Source organism: Vipera berus, assembly GCF_964194415.1.
Source record: "Vipera berus genome assembly, chromosome: 2".
NCBI classification, from domain to species: domain Eukaryota; kingdom Metazoa; phylum Chordata; class Lepidosauria; order Squamata; family Viperidae; genus Vipera; species Vipera berus.
In genome coordinates, this window is record NC_138203.1 from 154,177,968 (window position 1) to 154,190,964 (window position 12,997).

The 12,997-nt window shown below is 40.3% G+C and overlaps 1 protein-coding gene across 1 annotated transcript in view; it reads right to left on the minus strand.

The window, feature by feature from the left end:
* Positions 1–6,618: 6,618 nt before the first annotated feature.
* The window catches only part of PITPNC1 (phosphatidylinositol transfer protein cytoplasmic 1), a 191,313-nt gene continuing 184,934 nt past the window's right edge, over positions 6,619–12,997 (minus strand). Inside the window, exon 9 of the mRNA XM_081321871.1 lies at positions 6,619–11,998. Coding sequence (XP_081177997.1) covers positions 11,739–11,998 — 260 coding nt within the window. The 3' untranslated portion in view covers positions 6,619–11,738. The remainder of the gene's footprint in view (positions 11,999–12,997) is intronic.

Here is a 12,997-nt window from a genome sequence, read left to right on the forward strand (position 1 = left end):
TTTTTAACCCATTACAATTAGCTAATTTATCATTTGTCTCACATGTAACCTGCATCTGCATAACTTGCTAACCGATAGTCTTTTCTCGTCCCTCTGCATCATCCCAGTTTAAATCCCGTATCATTTTAGCTATTTTATGCAATTCATGAAGTGAACTGTTTTCTCAGGAAAGCTTATGTTTTTTTATGAAATGTATTAGTTGGAAAAGATGCTACCAGGTTCTTGATTTTTTTTAATGAATTCAGCAACAGATTATGAGAACTGCGGTTTACATGCTTTATTCTATGTGTGTTGCTTATTTGGGAATTTCCCCGTGGTGTATTTCACATGGCACAATAACCACAGTGAGATTAGGTTTAGCAACTCCAGACCATACATTAAATTATGATTCAGGCAGAATGCTGCATGTTTTTGTTAACTGACAGTTAATTCCTGATTTGGAAATAAAAGCAGCCACAAAGCAGGTTTCTAAGCTACCATTGTTTCCACTCCAGTTCCTGCAAAGCCAATTAAGATTATTCCCATCTGTCTTCATATCTGCCACCCTTGAAATGCCAAAATCCAGGATCACTGGCTTGCTCTGAGTTGCTGCAAATACTGCAGTAACAAAAATCTTCCCATCCCACTACATAGAAAACCATAAATAGGTAACTTGCTTGTATGCACACATATTTTTATTCTGACTTTATTAATTGATAAATAACTGAAGGCGGTGAACATACCTAATACTGCTTCCTCCTGTTTTCCCCACAACAACAACCCTGTGAAGTGGGTTGGGCTGAGAGAAGGTGACTGGCCCAGTCACCCAGCTGACTTTCATATCTAAGGCAGGATTAGCATTCAGTCTCCTGGTTTCTAGGCCAGAACCTTAACACTACACCTACATATTTATCCCTGACTTTATTTCAACTTGTGTGTGTTTGCCTGGTTGTGTGCAAAAAATTACAGTAGTTTCTATGGTGAGGAATTGCAAACACATCAAGCCATTCTTATCCTTGAAAGCTCCAGACCTGAAAGCATGATTTCCTATAAACAGGGAAACTGACAGTCTATATGTAAACTCCATAGGGCCACCTGTTTTGTTTAAAATGCTTTTAATACACTTTCAAATACATTGTATATGATCCCAAAATAAATGGACTCATCTCTTAAGCTGCTTTTGAAGTGACACAAAAGCCTGCTGTGTGTGAAAGTGCCCCAAACACTAGATGTTGTTCCTGGGTGTATTTACCCAAGTTGCAAACAAATGTGTAACATTTCAGCTGTTAATATAGTTGTTTTATATGCTTGGGGTACATACTCGCTATCTTTCCAGGCTCCAGGAATAGCATCCTTTAGACTTTGGCATTCTTCCTAATTGAGGGGCAACAGTAATATATTTCCGTGAAACCAAAAGAAAGTCCCACTCATATGTGTGCAAAGGTTTCAACTTTATTACATCATATGTTACATACGATACTTGTTGAGCCTTGCAATCGAACTCAGGTTTAAGTAATTAATCTGGTGATTGATATTTAAATTGCAACCATGTCTGTTTTTGCCCGCTAGGGTTATTTTTAATAACGCTATTTCATGGATAAGTGTTATTTATTGTCAAGAATGTTGTGCAGATCTTTTGGCATCCATAGGAGAGAGGCTAAACAGAAAATACAAATAAGTTAATCATTTTCAGGAACAGCATATTTCAAAAGTCTGAAGTCTGGAGGAAGTAGTAGTGAAAGAAATATTATGCATTTTAGACCAGGGCTTTTCAACTGGTGGTACGCATACACACTGGTGGTACGTGAGCAACTGGCTGTTGGTATGCCGTCGCCTTCCTCCCCCCGCCTCCCCCCCTCTGCTCCTTCCCAGCACTTGCTGCCAGAAAACATGGTGCTTGGTGGTGACCTGCCCTGCAGGAACCCTGCCGAGGGTGCGCGAAGAGCGCAGGCGTAGAGCGAGGCCCTGCCCTCCCCAGGGACTCATTGTGCAGCAACCAGATTGAACTCTTCTTGTGCGGGATCCGTGTTGTCCTTCCCCTCCTCTTCTTACTTCAGAAGCAAGGGGACAGAGCCATCCACTCCCTCGGCAGGTAGGTATTTGAGACCGCTTGCGTCGGGGCCCTGAGCGCCAACCTCACAACCGCCCCCTCCTTTTCCCCCTTCTCTCTCTCTCTCTCTCTCTCTCTCTCTCTCTCTCTCTCTCTCTCTGTTGCGGCCTCTTCCATCTTCTTTTCCTCTCCCCCCCGCGAGCTTGCGATACCCCTCACGGCCCTGTATGGCTGGCCCTGACCTCCACCGACAGGCTCCAGTGTTTTGGTGAAAACGCTGCATTTTTAGTAGAGAAGCATTTTTTTTATATTTCTAGGTGCTTGTTGGTTACTCTGCCTTCAGTGGCCAAAAATAATTTGACCAACTTTGCGGATGTGGGGCAAGCCAAGGAAAGAGTGGGTGGGGGAGAAATCGGTGCCCTGCCTCTTCTGCGCCCTGCCGTTCCTGGGCTTCAGCAGCAATGTGCAGTACTGTCTGGGCATCGGATGGCGCGCTGGCAGCCCCCGTGCAGGACCCACCTAATTGACTCACAGGGCGCAGCCATGCCTTGCAGAGTCCCTTTCTCTGGGCTCACCGAGGACCTGGGCCAGTTGGTCCTGCTGGCACACAGGACTGCCCTTTTCACCACCTGCTCCCTGCCATTGATCGTAAGTAGCTGGTGGAGGGGAAGAACTAATGGGAGAGGATGGATGAGAAAGAGAACTGTTCCCGGTTCGGCTTCAGCGCCAGCCGAACACCCTGTAACTGCCGTTGATGCCTTTCTCCCCCTGGGATGCAGCTTAATTTCCCAAAATAAATACGAAGAGGAAAGAGGAAGAGGAAAGCGCTCCGAGGGGTGGGGGTGGGGAGCAAGCGCCCGCTTTGCCTTCAGAATTTCCTTTTGGGTCTTGCTCTTTCCACGCGGGGCTGAGAAGGTTTGCTTGAACTCTGTAGCATTCCGTGCCAAAAGTGCAAAAGATCAACCTACATCTGTGGGGGAGGGGAGGGAGCAGTGACATCCCCTTGCTGTTTTGGTGAGGTGGAGTGGTTGGGCTGCTTCAGGACTTCCTTCTAGTTGGGATGGTATTGTCCGCAAAGTTGGTCAAATTATTTTTGGCCACTGGAGGCAAAGTAACCAACAAGCACCTAGAAATAAAAAAATAAGTAAAAATGCAGCTTTTTCAAAACACTGGAGCCGATCGGCGGAGATCAGGGCCAGCCGTACGGAGTCTCCAGCTGATCGGCTGTCCTGGATGCTGCCTCCCGGGCGCACAGCATCATGCCGACCCGCCATGTGCTTGGGAGGCTGCATCCAGGGCAGCTGATCAGCTGGAGACTCCGTACGGCTGGCCCCGACCTCTGCCGACGGGCTCCAGTCCACAGAGAGCTCCCAGCGGGAGAAAGGAAGGGACAAAGAGGGAAGGAAAGAAGGAAAGGGAGGGAGGAAGAAATGAGGAAACCCCAGATGTGGGGCAAGCCAGGGAAAGAGAGTGTGTGTATGTGTGGCGGAGAAATCCCCGGCTTCAATTCCTGTGCAAGATTTCCTGCTTGCAAAAGGAAGGGACAAAGAGGGAGGGAAGAAAGGAAGGAAGGGACAATGGGAGAGAGGGAGGGAAGGAGGGCACCCACCCCAGTCCCACCCACGTCTGCCAGAGACCCACGGATTTCCCCCCCACACACAGGCACCCTGCAACCTGAGGGAGGGAGGGACAATGGAAGGGAGGGAGGGAAGGAGGAAGGGACAAAGAAGGAGGGAAGAAAGGAAGGAAAGAAGGAAGGAAGGGACAATGGGAGAGAGGGAGGGCACCCACCCCAGTCCTATCACCCTCCACCAGAGACCCATGGATTCCCCCCTCACAGGCACCCTGCAACCTGAGTGATGAGCTCCCCCCCCCCCGCAGCCATAGACTTCGCTTGTCAAAAAGTTGCAAAAGGTGATCACATGACCCTGGAACACTGACCGTCATAAGTATGAATCAGTTGCCAAGCATCCAAATGTAAATCACATGACCCTGAGGATGCTGCAACAGTCATAAGAGTGAAAAATGGTCATAAGTCATTTTTTTCAGTGCCGTCATAACTTCGAATAGTCACTAAACAAATTGTTGTAAGACAAGGACTACTTGTACTTTATTATTTTTTCCTCTTTTTTTTGGTCAAGTTTTTGACACCTGGCTGGGCAACTGGTGGTACTCGGACATTGCCTTATCCTAAAAGTGGTGAAAAGGGTGAAAAGCCCTGTTTTAGACAATATGCATAGTTTTATTTATTTTATTTATCTATATCCTGTCTTTATTATTTTTATAACCAAGGCAACTAAAATGCCTAATATTCCTTCTCCTATTTTCCTTCCAACAACCACCCTGTGAGGTGAGTTGAGCTGAGAGAGAGAGAATGACTGCTCCAAGGTCACCCAGCTGGCTTTTATGGCTAAGGTGAGACTAGAATTCATGGACTCCTGCTTCCTAGCCTGGTGCTTTAAGCACTATTACTATTATATTACTGTAAGGTTTTGCACTTAGCCTCACAATTGCCCCAGTGTTACTCAGGAATTTAAAAGAGCCAAAAGAAACTCCTGAGCCGAGGTTTCAGCAAGCAAACAACTTTTATTTTGATCAAAATAGAGTTGGGTGGCCACATCTCTCTTCCTGGCTGGTAGAGAGATGAAGGCAGCAACCAGGAAAGATGTCTTCCACCTTTTATACCCCTTCAGAACAAAGAGATCTGGTCTTGGTATACTAGGAACCAAAAGGTACAGAAAAATAATTCCTAGAAGCAATGATGGCGAACCTTTTAGAGACTGAATGCCAAAACTGTGACCCAAAACTGTGACTTTTTGTCTGGTGCCAAGTGGGCGTAGCTCACTGATGGGTGAGGCCCATTGGGTGGCAGTGGCTGTGGTGGTAACGGCAGACTGGGTAGGACTAAAAAGTTCAAACAGTTAATTCCAACTTTGAGAGATTTTTTTTCCCCGCGAGAAGTTGAAATTGATTGAATCTTTTTTTTTTTTTTTTGCACACGGTGGTGGAGACCTAAAGCGAAATTTTTTTATAAAAGCCAGCTGAAGCCCTACGACTGGGGCAACAGCAGGTGTGCCCACAGAGAGGACTCTGCATGCCACCTGTGGCACGCGTCCCATAGGTTTGCCACCATGGACTTAGGGCTTTTCTAGACTGCCCTATCTCTCTTTCATGGGAAAATACATGGGAAAATCCCATTGGAGGAAAATTAAACTACAGGTTAGGGTTAGGTCACCATGAACTCATACAGCAAAATGGACTTCGCCAACAAACTCAGAGTGCTTGGGTATGCTTAGGAGGGCACTTACTTTTGTAGCCTACCCTATGTTTCCTGGTAAAATACATGGAAAAATCCCATTGGAGGAAAATTCCACTTAAGGTTAGGGTTAGGTCACCATGAACTCATAGAGCAAAATGAAAATTTATGTAAACAGTGTATTCTATGCAAAAAAGAAACCGGAGGGAAGAAATTGTAAATTATAAACCACAAAAATGGATTTCCTGACACAAACATTAGAGTGCAGTGACCCAGCACATTCCTTCTATGCAGAAAATTCTAAGTTCAGGACTTTGCATTTTAAATTAAAAAACACACTAAAAAGCTTGCAGTGAAAAAGTCCTTATTTCTGGACTACTCAATAACAAAGGGATCAAAGATCTTACATTCTCAGTCATTTGATTTACATTACAAATGAAACTGAAACAAGTCATCCTACAAAGTCATTCTTTATGACTTTAGCCTTAACTGACTGCAGAATTAACCCCATGTCTTCATCTCTGAATCCCATTAATTATACATACAGAACATTATAGGAAGCCTCCCAACTGCCTAGATCTTATACTCAGAATGTGACAACTTTTTGGCAACTGCTATCTATTATATAACCATAATGACATGGGAATCACTTTATTTTACAAATGTATAAATATTATATTTTTCAAAAAGAAAGAAAGAAAGAAAGAAAGAAAGAAAGAAAGAAAGAAAGAAAGAAAGAAAGGAAGAAAGAGTCAGTCATACATTGCCTCCCCAGATTTTCTCCACAACCAACAATGCTATGATAGATTGGGTTGAGAGTGACTGACCAAGTTCTCTTAGGGAGCTTCCACGGCTGAGAATGAACTTCAGCCTGGCTTTAGACCTATTCCAACACTTCCATTACCATGAAATTTTTGTTTACACAAACAAAAATAATCTTCTTGTACCTTAAAAACTGGCCTGACCTGATCCAAATTCATTTTGGCATACATCTGATGAAGCTATTTATTTATAATTGATATGGCACTCATTCCAGTAAACTCTTGATGAAAGCTTGAGCATTTGTTGGTTTTTGAGTTATTCAAAAACAATTCGTTGGTTTGGCAACAAAAGTCCACCATGTCTTCCAGTGGAAACTCTACTATCTTGTTATCCATCATTTAAAGACACATCCTTTTTCCACCAGAGAATGTTCTAATGTTGGGTTCATTTGGTATTATCCTAGATATTTTGATCCCATGAATTAGAGCTGAAGAGGTAAAGCCTTAAATACGGCAAGATGGGCATTTTGTCATTACATGAATTCAGAAATGAAGCAAGGCAGTCTTGGAAAGAAGATTGCTTGTAGTTTATTTACAACAGAATGTAAGAAAAGGCAGTTTTACAAATAATAATAAATAACTGAAAAAGCAACAATTATGTACGTATGGAAACCATGAGACTCAGATTCTTCTATTCATGTCCTGTATTGTGTAACTTGGAGCATTTGGTCCTTCCTTCATTACACTAACCTTACCACCAAAAACAAACAAAACATCAACAGAAAACCCCACTATTATACACAGCACTCAAAGTCACAAAGATTGTCACAGAAATGAAACAAAAAACTTATTTCTAGAAGGAACATTTAAAAAAAAACCATGGACAATTCCAAGACGATGCCGTCCAAACAAGAAGACCCTTCCCCAGGATTAGTTTAGCTTCAAGCCTTTATGAAAACAGAAATCTGAATGATGGTGATTAATGAATTCCTACTGACAAGTTCATGAGCCCTCCCCATCTTATGATTTAACTACCGTGAAGTGCATACATTGGATGTCTTTTAAACAACAGCCATGTTCTAAAGTTCCAGTGCAGCAAATCCCAACCCAAAGTAGTTGCATGAGAGGAATTTTGCTTGACGATAGGCCCTCAGCTAAGCATGCTTTGACCTTTTCTGCTCAGAGAGGTACCTTAGAATCCAGCCCTATGTGTGACTAAAGACACACTATCGTTCAAATAAAAACAGCAGAGCAATTTTCATTTCTATTAACCAAGTTTTTAAAAGATTCATGAAAAAAACCTAAACACTGCCAATGAAACAGAAATTTGCAGTAAGAAAAATTGCCCAGAGCATTTTTATTCTAGATGAGATCATTCCAGTTGGGTCCTTTAACAGTAATTTATTTATTATCCCACCTTTATTATTTTTTATAAATAATTCAAGGTGTCAAACATACGTAATAACTCATTCCTTCTCCTATTTTCCCCACAACAACAACCTTGTGAAGTGTCTACCTGAAAATTGATGAGGCTGTTTCTACTCATTCAATATGAAATAATTGATCTAAACTTACATCAATTGTGGTATGTCCACTGATACGTGAAAAACAGCTAGGCTCAAATTGATTTTATGGCCATTTAGCAACTTTTGTTGCAAACTTTCTTAGCAAATATAACCCCATGAAGATTTCTAGCCCATGCACATGGATTTTTAAAGATTCATGTACATGGAAAGCATAACTGATGAAAATACACCAGTTTTCAACAATAAAGTTTGAGCAACTTTCTTGAGACTCTCATGAATAAACTTTTAAAAAGTTTTAATTCTTTTGCTTAGGAGGTCATAGATAGGTTTTGAAACAGATAATTTCAGGAGTCCCTTTTTTGATAGGAAAGTTTAATTTAAAGCCAGCAATATATTAATTTCAGAACATAGTCCTCCTTTCTCTTCTTAGCAATGATCAAATGTTCTCATTGAAAAAAGGGGAACAGGACTAGGGTACAAAAAGCCTAGTCAGGCTTCAGTTTGTTTTGCTGCACCAGACTTTATTGAAAGTGCCACTTTGTTCCACAAAACAAATAGGTAAAAAAATCCACAGGTCTGATCCTCACAAAAAACATACTGCTAAAAATATACAGCATATTCTGTACAAAAAATCAGACAAGTCAACAATACAACTTAGCCAAACTTTTTTTTCCCATGGAAAAGACACATTAGTGCAACCAAAAATATGCTGGAAATTTAATTTAGTTGTTCTTCTTGTGTCAGAAATATGTTTTTTTTAAAAAAAAGAGGACAAAAATCAAGAAAGAAAAGTAAATTGAATAATTGACTACCCTAGTGGCAAAACTTATGGAAGGAAAACAGAATATGAGAAAAGAGCATAAAAGAATTTATGAAGAGCGTAAGTGTCTGAGAGTGTATATGCTGAAGAAACATCCATTTGTTTTTTTTCCTAATTCCAGGAAATATAGGAAAAGCAAAGAGTAGGCAAATTGACACATGGATTGTGTCAGCCATCATTTAGACATGCAGAAGAATCAAATTTTGTCTATTCATTAAGCACCCAATTTTAATAGCACATCAAGTTGAGCAAATAATTCTTGCTGCAGCATTAAGAGCAGAAAGTATCATAGAAAAGTCCATTATTTTTCCATAGCATGCTATTACCTTTCATTTTTGTACTATGCAGCCTTTTAACAAGCATAAAACACCTGATCTTATTCCCAAGCCAAAGTATTGAGGAAGAAGTGAAACAGTTAAAATAAATCAGCACAAGGATTTGATGTCTTGGCTTATTGATTTGTGCAAGATTCTAACAGCAGATACAGGGAAAGCAACATTTGGCTTAAAATCACAGAAATTATGATAATTTTCTGCTAATTTAAAGCCACAAACTCAGGGTGCATTTATGTATAGAAATGTAATAATAATACTAATAATGAAAACATGTATTAACAAATGTCACACAGAACGTCAGAATGCTGAGCAAGACAGAAAAAGATATCTTGAGTAATACCTGGGAAAAGGCATGAAGCTAAATGATGGGGGGATTAAATACAGAATTAGAGCTACTACAAATTTTGAGTTTTCAAATGCACATAGCGCATTCTATTCTCCCACTCTACCTTTCTATGACTAAAACCTAAACAACAGTTCCCTTGGTATGTACAATTTAAGTAAGAAGTCACTTGAGAGTTAATTGGAGATTTAAGTCTGCTACACTTTTTCGTATGAAAATTCATGCTGCCGTGCTTACTAGAAATTTTTTATTATTCAAAGTTATCTTTATCCCCCCTGAGATCTGGATATATATTTCTATATTCCCCTTGTACTGTCGCTATATGTTTATGACACTTTCACAAATGATTCTAATTTAGACGTGGTTACCTAATGACTTATTTTACTAAATTTACTTAATTTACAATTCTGAATGAATTGTAAAGAAAGGAACAGACGCCAAGTGTTCTAAATTGTATATGGGGAAGTATCTTGGATTCCTGAGACAGAAGGGTGATGCAATTAGCAGGCCAATATTTTGTCTCTCCAAACTATATGGCAGGGTGCAACTAATAACTGCTTTCTGAGGTACCAAAAAAACCCCACCCACTTCTATCTTCATTGTTGGAAAAGAATACAATCGAAGGAGCTCAGGAAGCTGGCAAGTTGTTTTGTTTCTGTCAGAAGATTTAGAAGATTCCCACATAACTTTTTTTGCTCTTAAACAAGGATCACTAGACAGAGGCTTCTTAATGAGTTGTCAACTGTAGCAGTGCACGATGTTTTCCTTTCCATTTTCAATTCAGGTGTCTGCATAGGTAGTTTTTGACTTACAACTGCAATGGAGCTGCCCGTTATGGTCGTAAACTGTGACAGTCATACAATGGTCACCCACATGACCAACCTGATTTTATGACCTTTTCTGCAGTGGTTGTTAAGCAAACCAATTGTTTCCAATAGGCGGGTTTTGCCCCAAACCAGAAGCAAATGCCAGTTTTGGGCAAAAATGTCATAAAAGGTGGTCACAGAATGTGGGATTTGCAAAAACCCATAAATGTGGGCTGGTTGCTGAGTGGCTGAAATGCGGTCATGTGACTGCAGTGGAAAGCTGTTGGAACTTTGCAGCCAGGTTGCAAGATTCCAGAGGTGGGCTGTCCTAACTCTGAACAATCGCTAAGGAACTGGTTGGAAGTCAATGACTACCTGCATTCAAAGGAAGTAATAATAATGAGCACAGTTGAATAAAACTACCTCTTGTGGGACAATGCACTCACTCTCTTGAGCATGATATAGCAGACTTACTGGTAGACACATCTTTTTAAAAGAAATTGTTGGATCTCCCAAGGTTTTTCTTTCTTAATTTTATTCATGGCTCAGCCTTACAATGTATTTGTGTGTGTGTGTGTGTGTGTGTGTGTGTGTACATATATTGAATACATTGTAAGGCTGATCCAGGAATAAAATCAATAAAGAAAAACCTGCAAGGTTTTAAAAATCGTGTGTGTGTATTTCATTCTACAAATCATGTATGTATGTATGTATATATGTATGTGTGCGTGTAGACACACACAGAGACACACTGACACACACGTACATACAGGGTTTTTAAAATGAGAGAAAGAATCTACGCAGTAAGCCTAACGTATTTTATGCTACAATCTGTTGCTTTTGTTTTAAAAGGCCAGCACGAACACCCTCAGCAAAACTTCAAATCATAGAATGACTACTCACACTTGCAAAAAACAGGCTGACTTTTTCTTCTTTTTAATGGGGTTTTCAATCTGGACTTTCATTAATTTCATAAGAACTCAGAAGACCTGAACTTGAATTATGAATTCAATTTTCATGGGATATATTTGTCCCACTTGGGCTTTGGAACCTATTTTATTTGTTTGTGTTTCCATTTTTCTTCCTGCAATAGGTCCCCATTCTTCAAAATCAACACAGAAAAGTTTCACAACAGCACAGAATAAAAAGGAGTTACAAATTTTTGTGCAAGATACAAATAGTTCCAGGGTCTCAAAATGATTATAATTTAAGACAAAGCTAGAGCACGTTGTTTCTTTAATTTTTGAAGAGTGTGCATTAGCTACACCCAAATCCTGAGTTGTATTCTGTAAAAAGGAATCTGAATCTATTGGTATTCAAGTGTTGATCAGTGAATCAGCAGTTCCAAGGTTTACTTTAAGGTGCATTCGGCCTGAGAGTAAAAAAGGATTTCAGAAATGGAGATATAATAGCTTGAAAAGAGAAATGACGTCTGAACCTGTAGCTAAGGAGAACCTCATTCTCTTGGGATGTCCTCGCCAGCTTCATGAAATCCCTGTAAACCTCTCCAGTCATCAACACTGCAATTCTACATCTTCTGTTTGCAGCCATCACTACAAGAGACTGCTTTTGCTTTTTTTTTTTTAACCAGCTACTTCATTCTGGGTTGATAGCAATATTTGTCATATGGCTTAGAGCTTTAGTTTGGGAATCAGAGCACATGAACTATGACCTTGCATGCATTTAGCTAACTAGTTTCAGGGGAAGCCTAAGGGAATGGGGTGTGTGTGTGGGGGGGGGAATGGGAAACGCATGATTCCAGATCAATAATATTTGTTTAAATCAAACAACTACTGTGAACTTTGCAAATGATATTCTGTCAGTCATAGCTTGTCATAAGGGGAAAAAAAGCCATGCTGGGTTTAGAGAGGGTTTTTATCTGGATCTGGCAGCGTGAGCGTTTCTGGGGCAGACTTTTTCCGCAGACGATCTTTGGGAACCACTAGGAATTCCGGTGCATCTGTGGACAGAGGTGTAGACGGAGCACTAGAAGGAGTACTGCGGATCGAAGAGGGAAGGGAGATATTCGAGATGGATATCGCAGGAGGGAAGATTCCAATTTTCTTGTTGGTGGCTTCCTGAGTTGCTCTTTCAAATTCTCGGACTTCATCCATAGTCATGTCTTTAAGGAGAAGGAAAGGCAGAATTAGTTAGGACAACGGTGCATCAGTTGGCATCAGCGCAAAGCTTTATTCAGATGGTTTGTCTTTAAGGAGTCACGCCAATCAGCCTGTGTATTTACTCAAGAGGAGCTACGGCCGCTAGTTCAGAAGTGCTGCTGAAATCTCAGGCGCCCCATTTGAACATTCATCTTACTGTTAAGAGTTGTTGACCACTGAAAGAAGGACTCTGGGACTGCAAAACAAAACAGTTTCTTCAGGGTGAGCGAAAAACGTAAGATAGCAACGTTTGCTTATTTCCAGAACTACAGTAGTCCTTGACTTACGAACACAACTGAACCCCAATTTTTTTGTTGTTAAGCAAGGCAGTTGCTAAGAGAATTGTGCCTCTTTTTACAATCCTTTTGCCACAGTTAAGCGAACCATTGCGCCTGTATTTTGATCATGTGATCGTGGGGATGCTGCAACGGTTGTAAGTGTGAAAAATGTTCAAAAGTTGCTTTTTTCAGTGCGGTTGTAATTTTGAATGATCATTAAATTAATGGTTATAAGTCGAGGACTACCTGTATATTTTTATATATTTTTTTCTTTTTGCTGTTTATCAGGGTCTGAGTAACATATGCCTATAGAAAAGGATATCAATATTGTACTAAAATAGTTGAGATTATAAATGAAACTCCAGTATTTTAAAACTCAACAAAAATATTATTAAAAATTCAAGTCATTCTAAGTATACAGTTGAAAAAAGGCAACACACATTTCATTCCTAACATGAGAAGGAATGCAGTGATGGGAACAAATGAACAGTGCCTGCTGCAAGTTAAAACTAGTTGAAAAATATATAGTCCCTTTTTTTCTAACAATCATGAATTGTTAGAATTCAGTTGTTAAATGCAGTACACCTGAAATAACTGCATTGCCTAATTATGGCTACAACAAAAGCTCAATGTAGCCAAATTATTTATCTAACTGAAATATCTTGGGATTTTTATTCAGATATA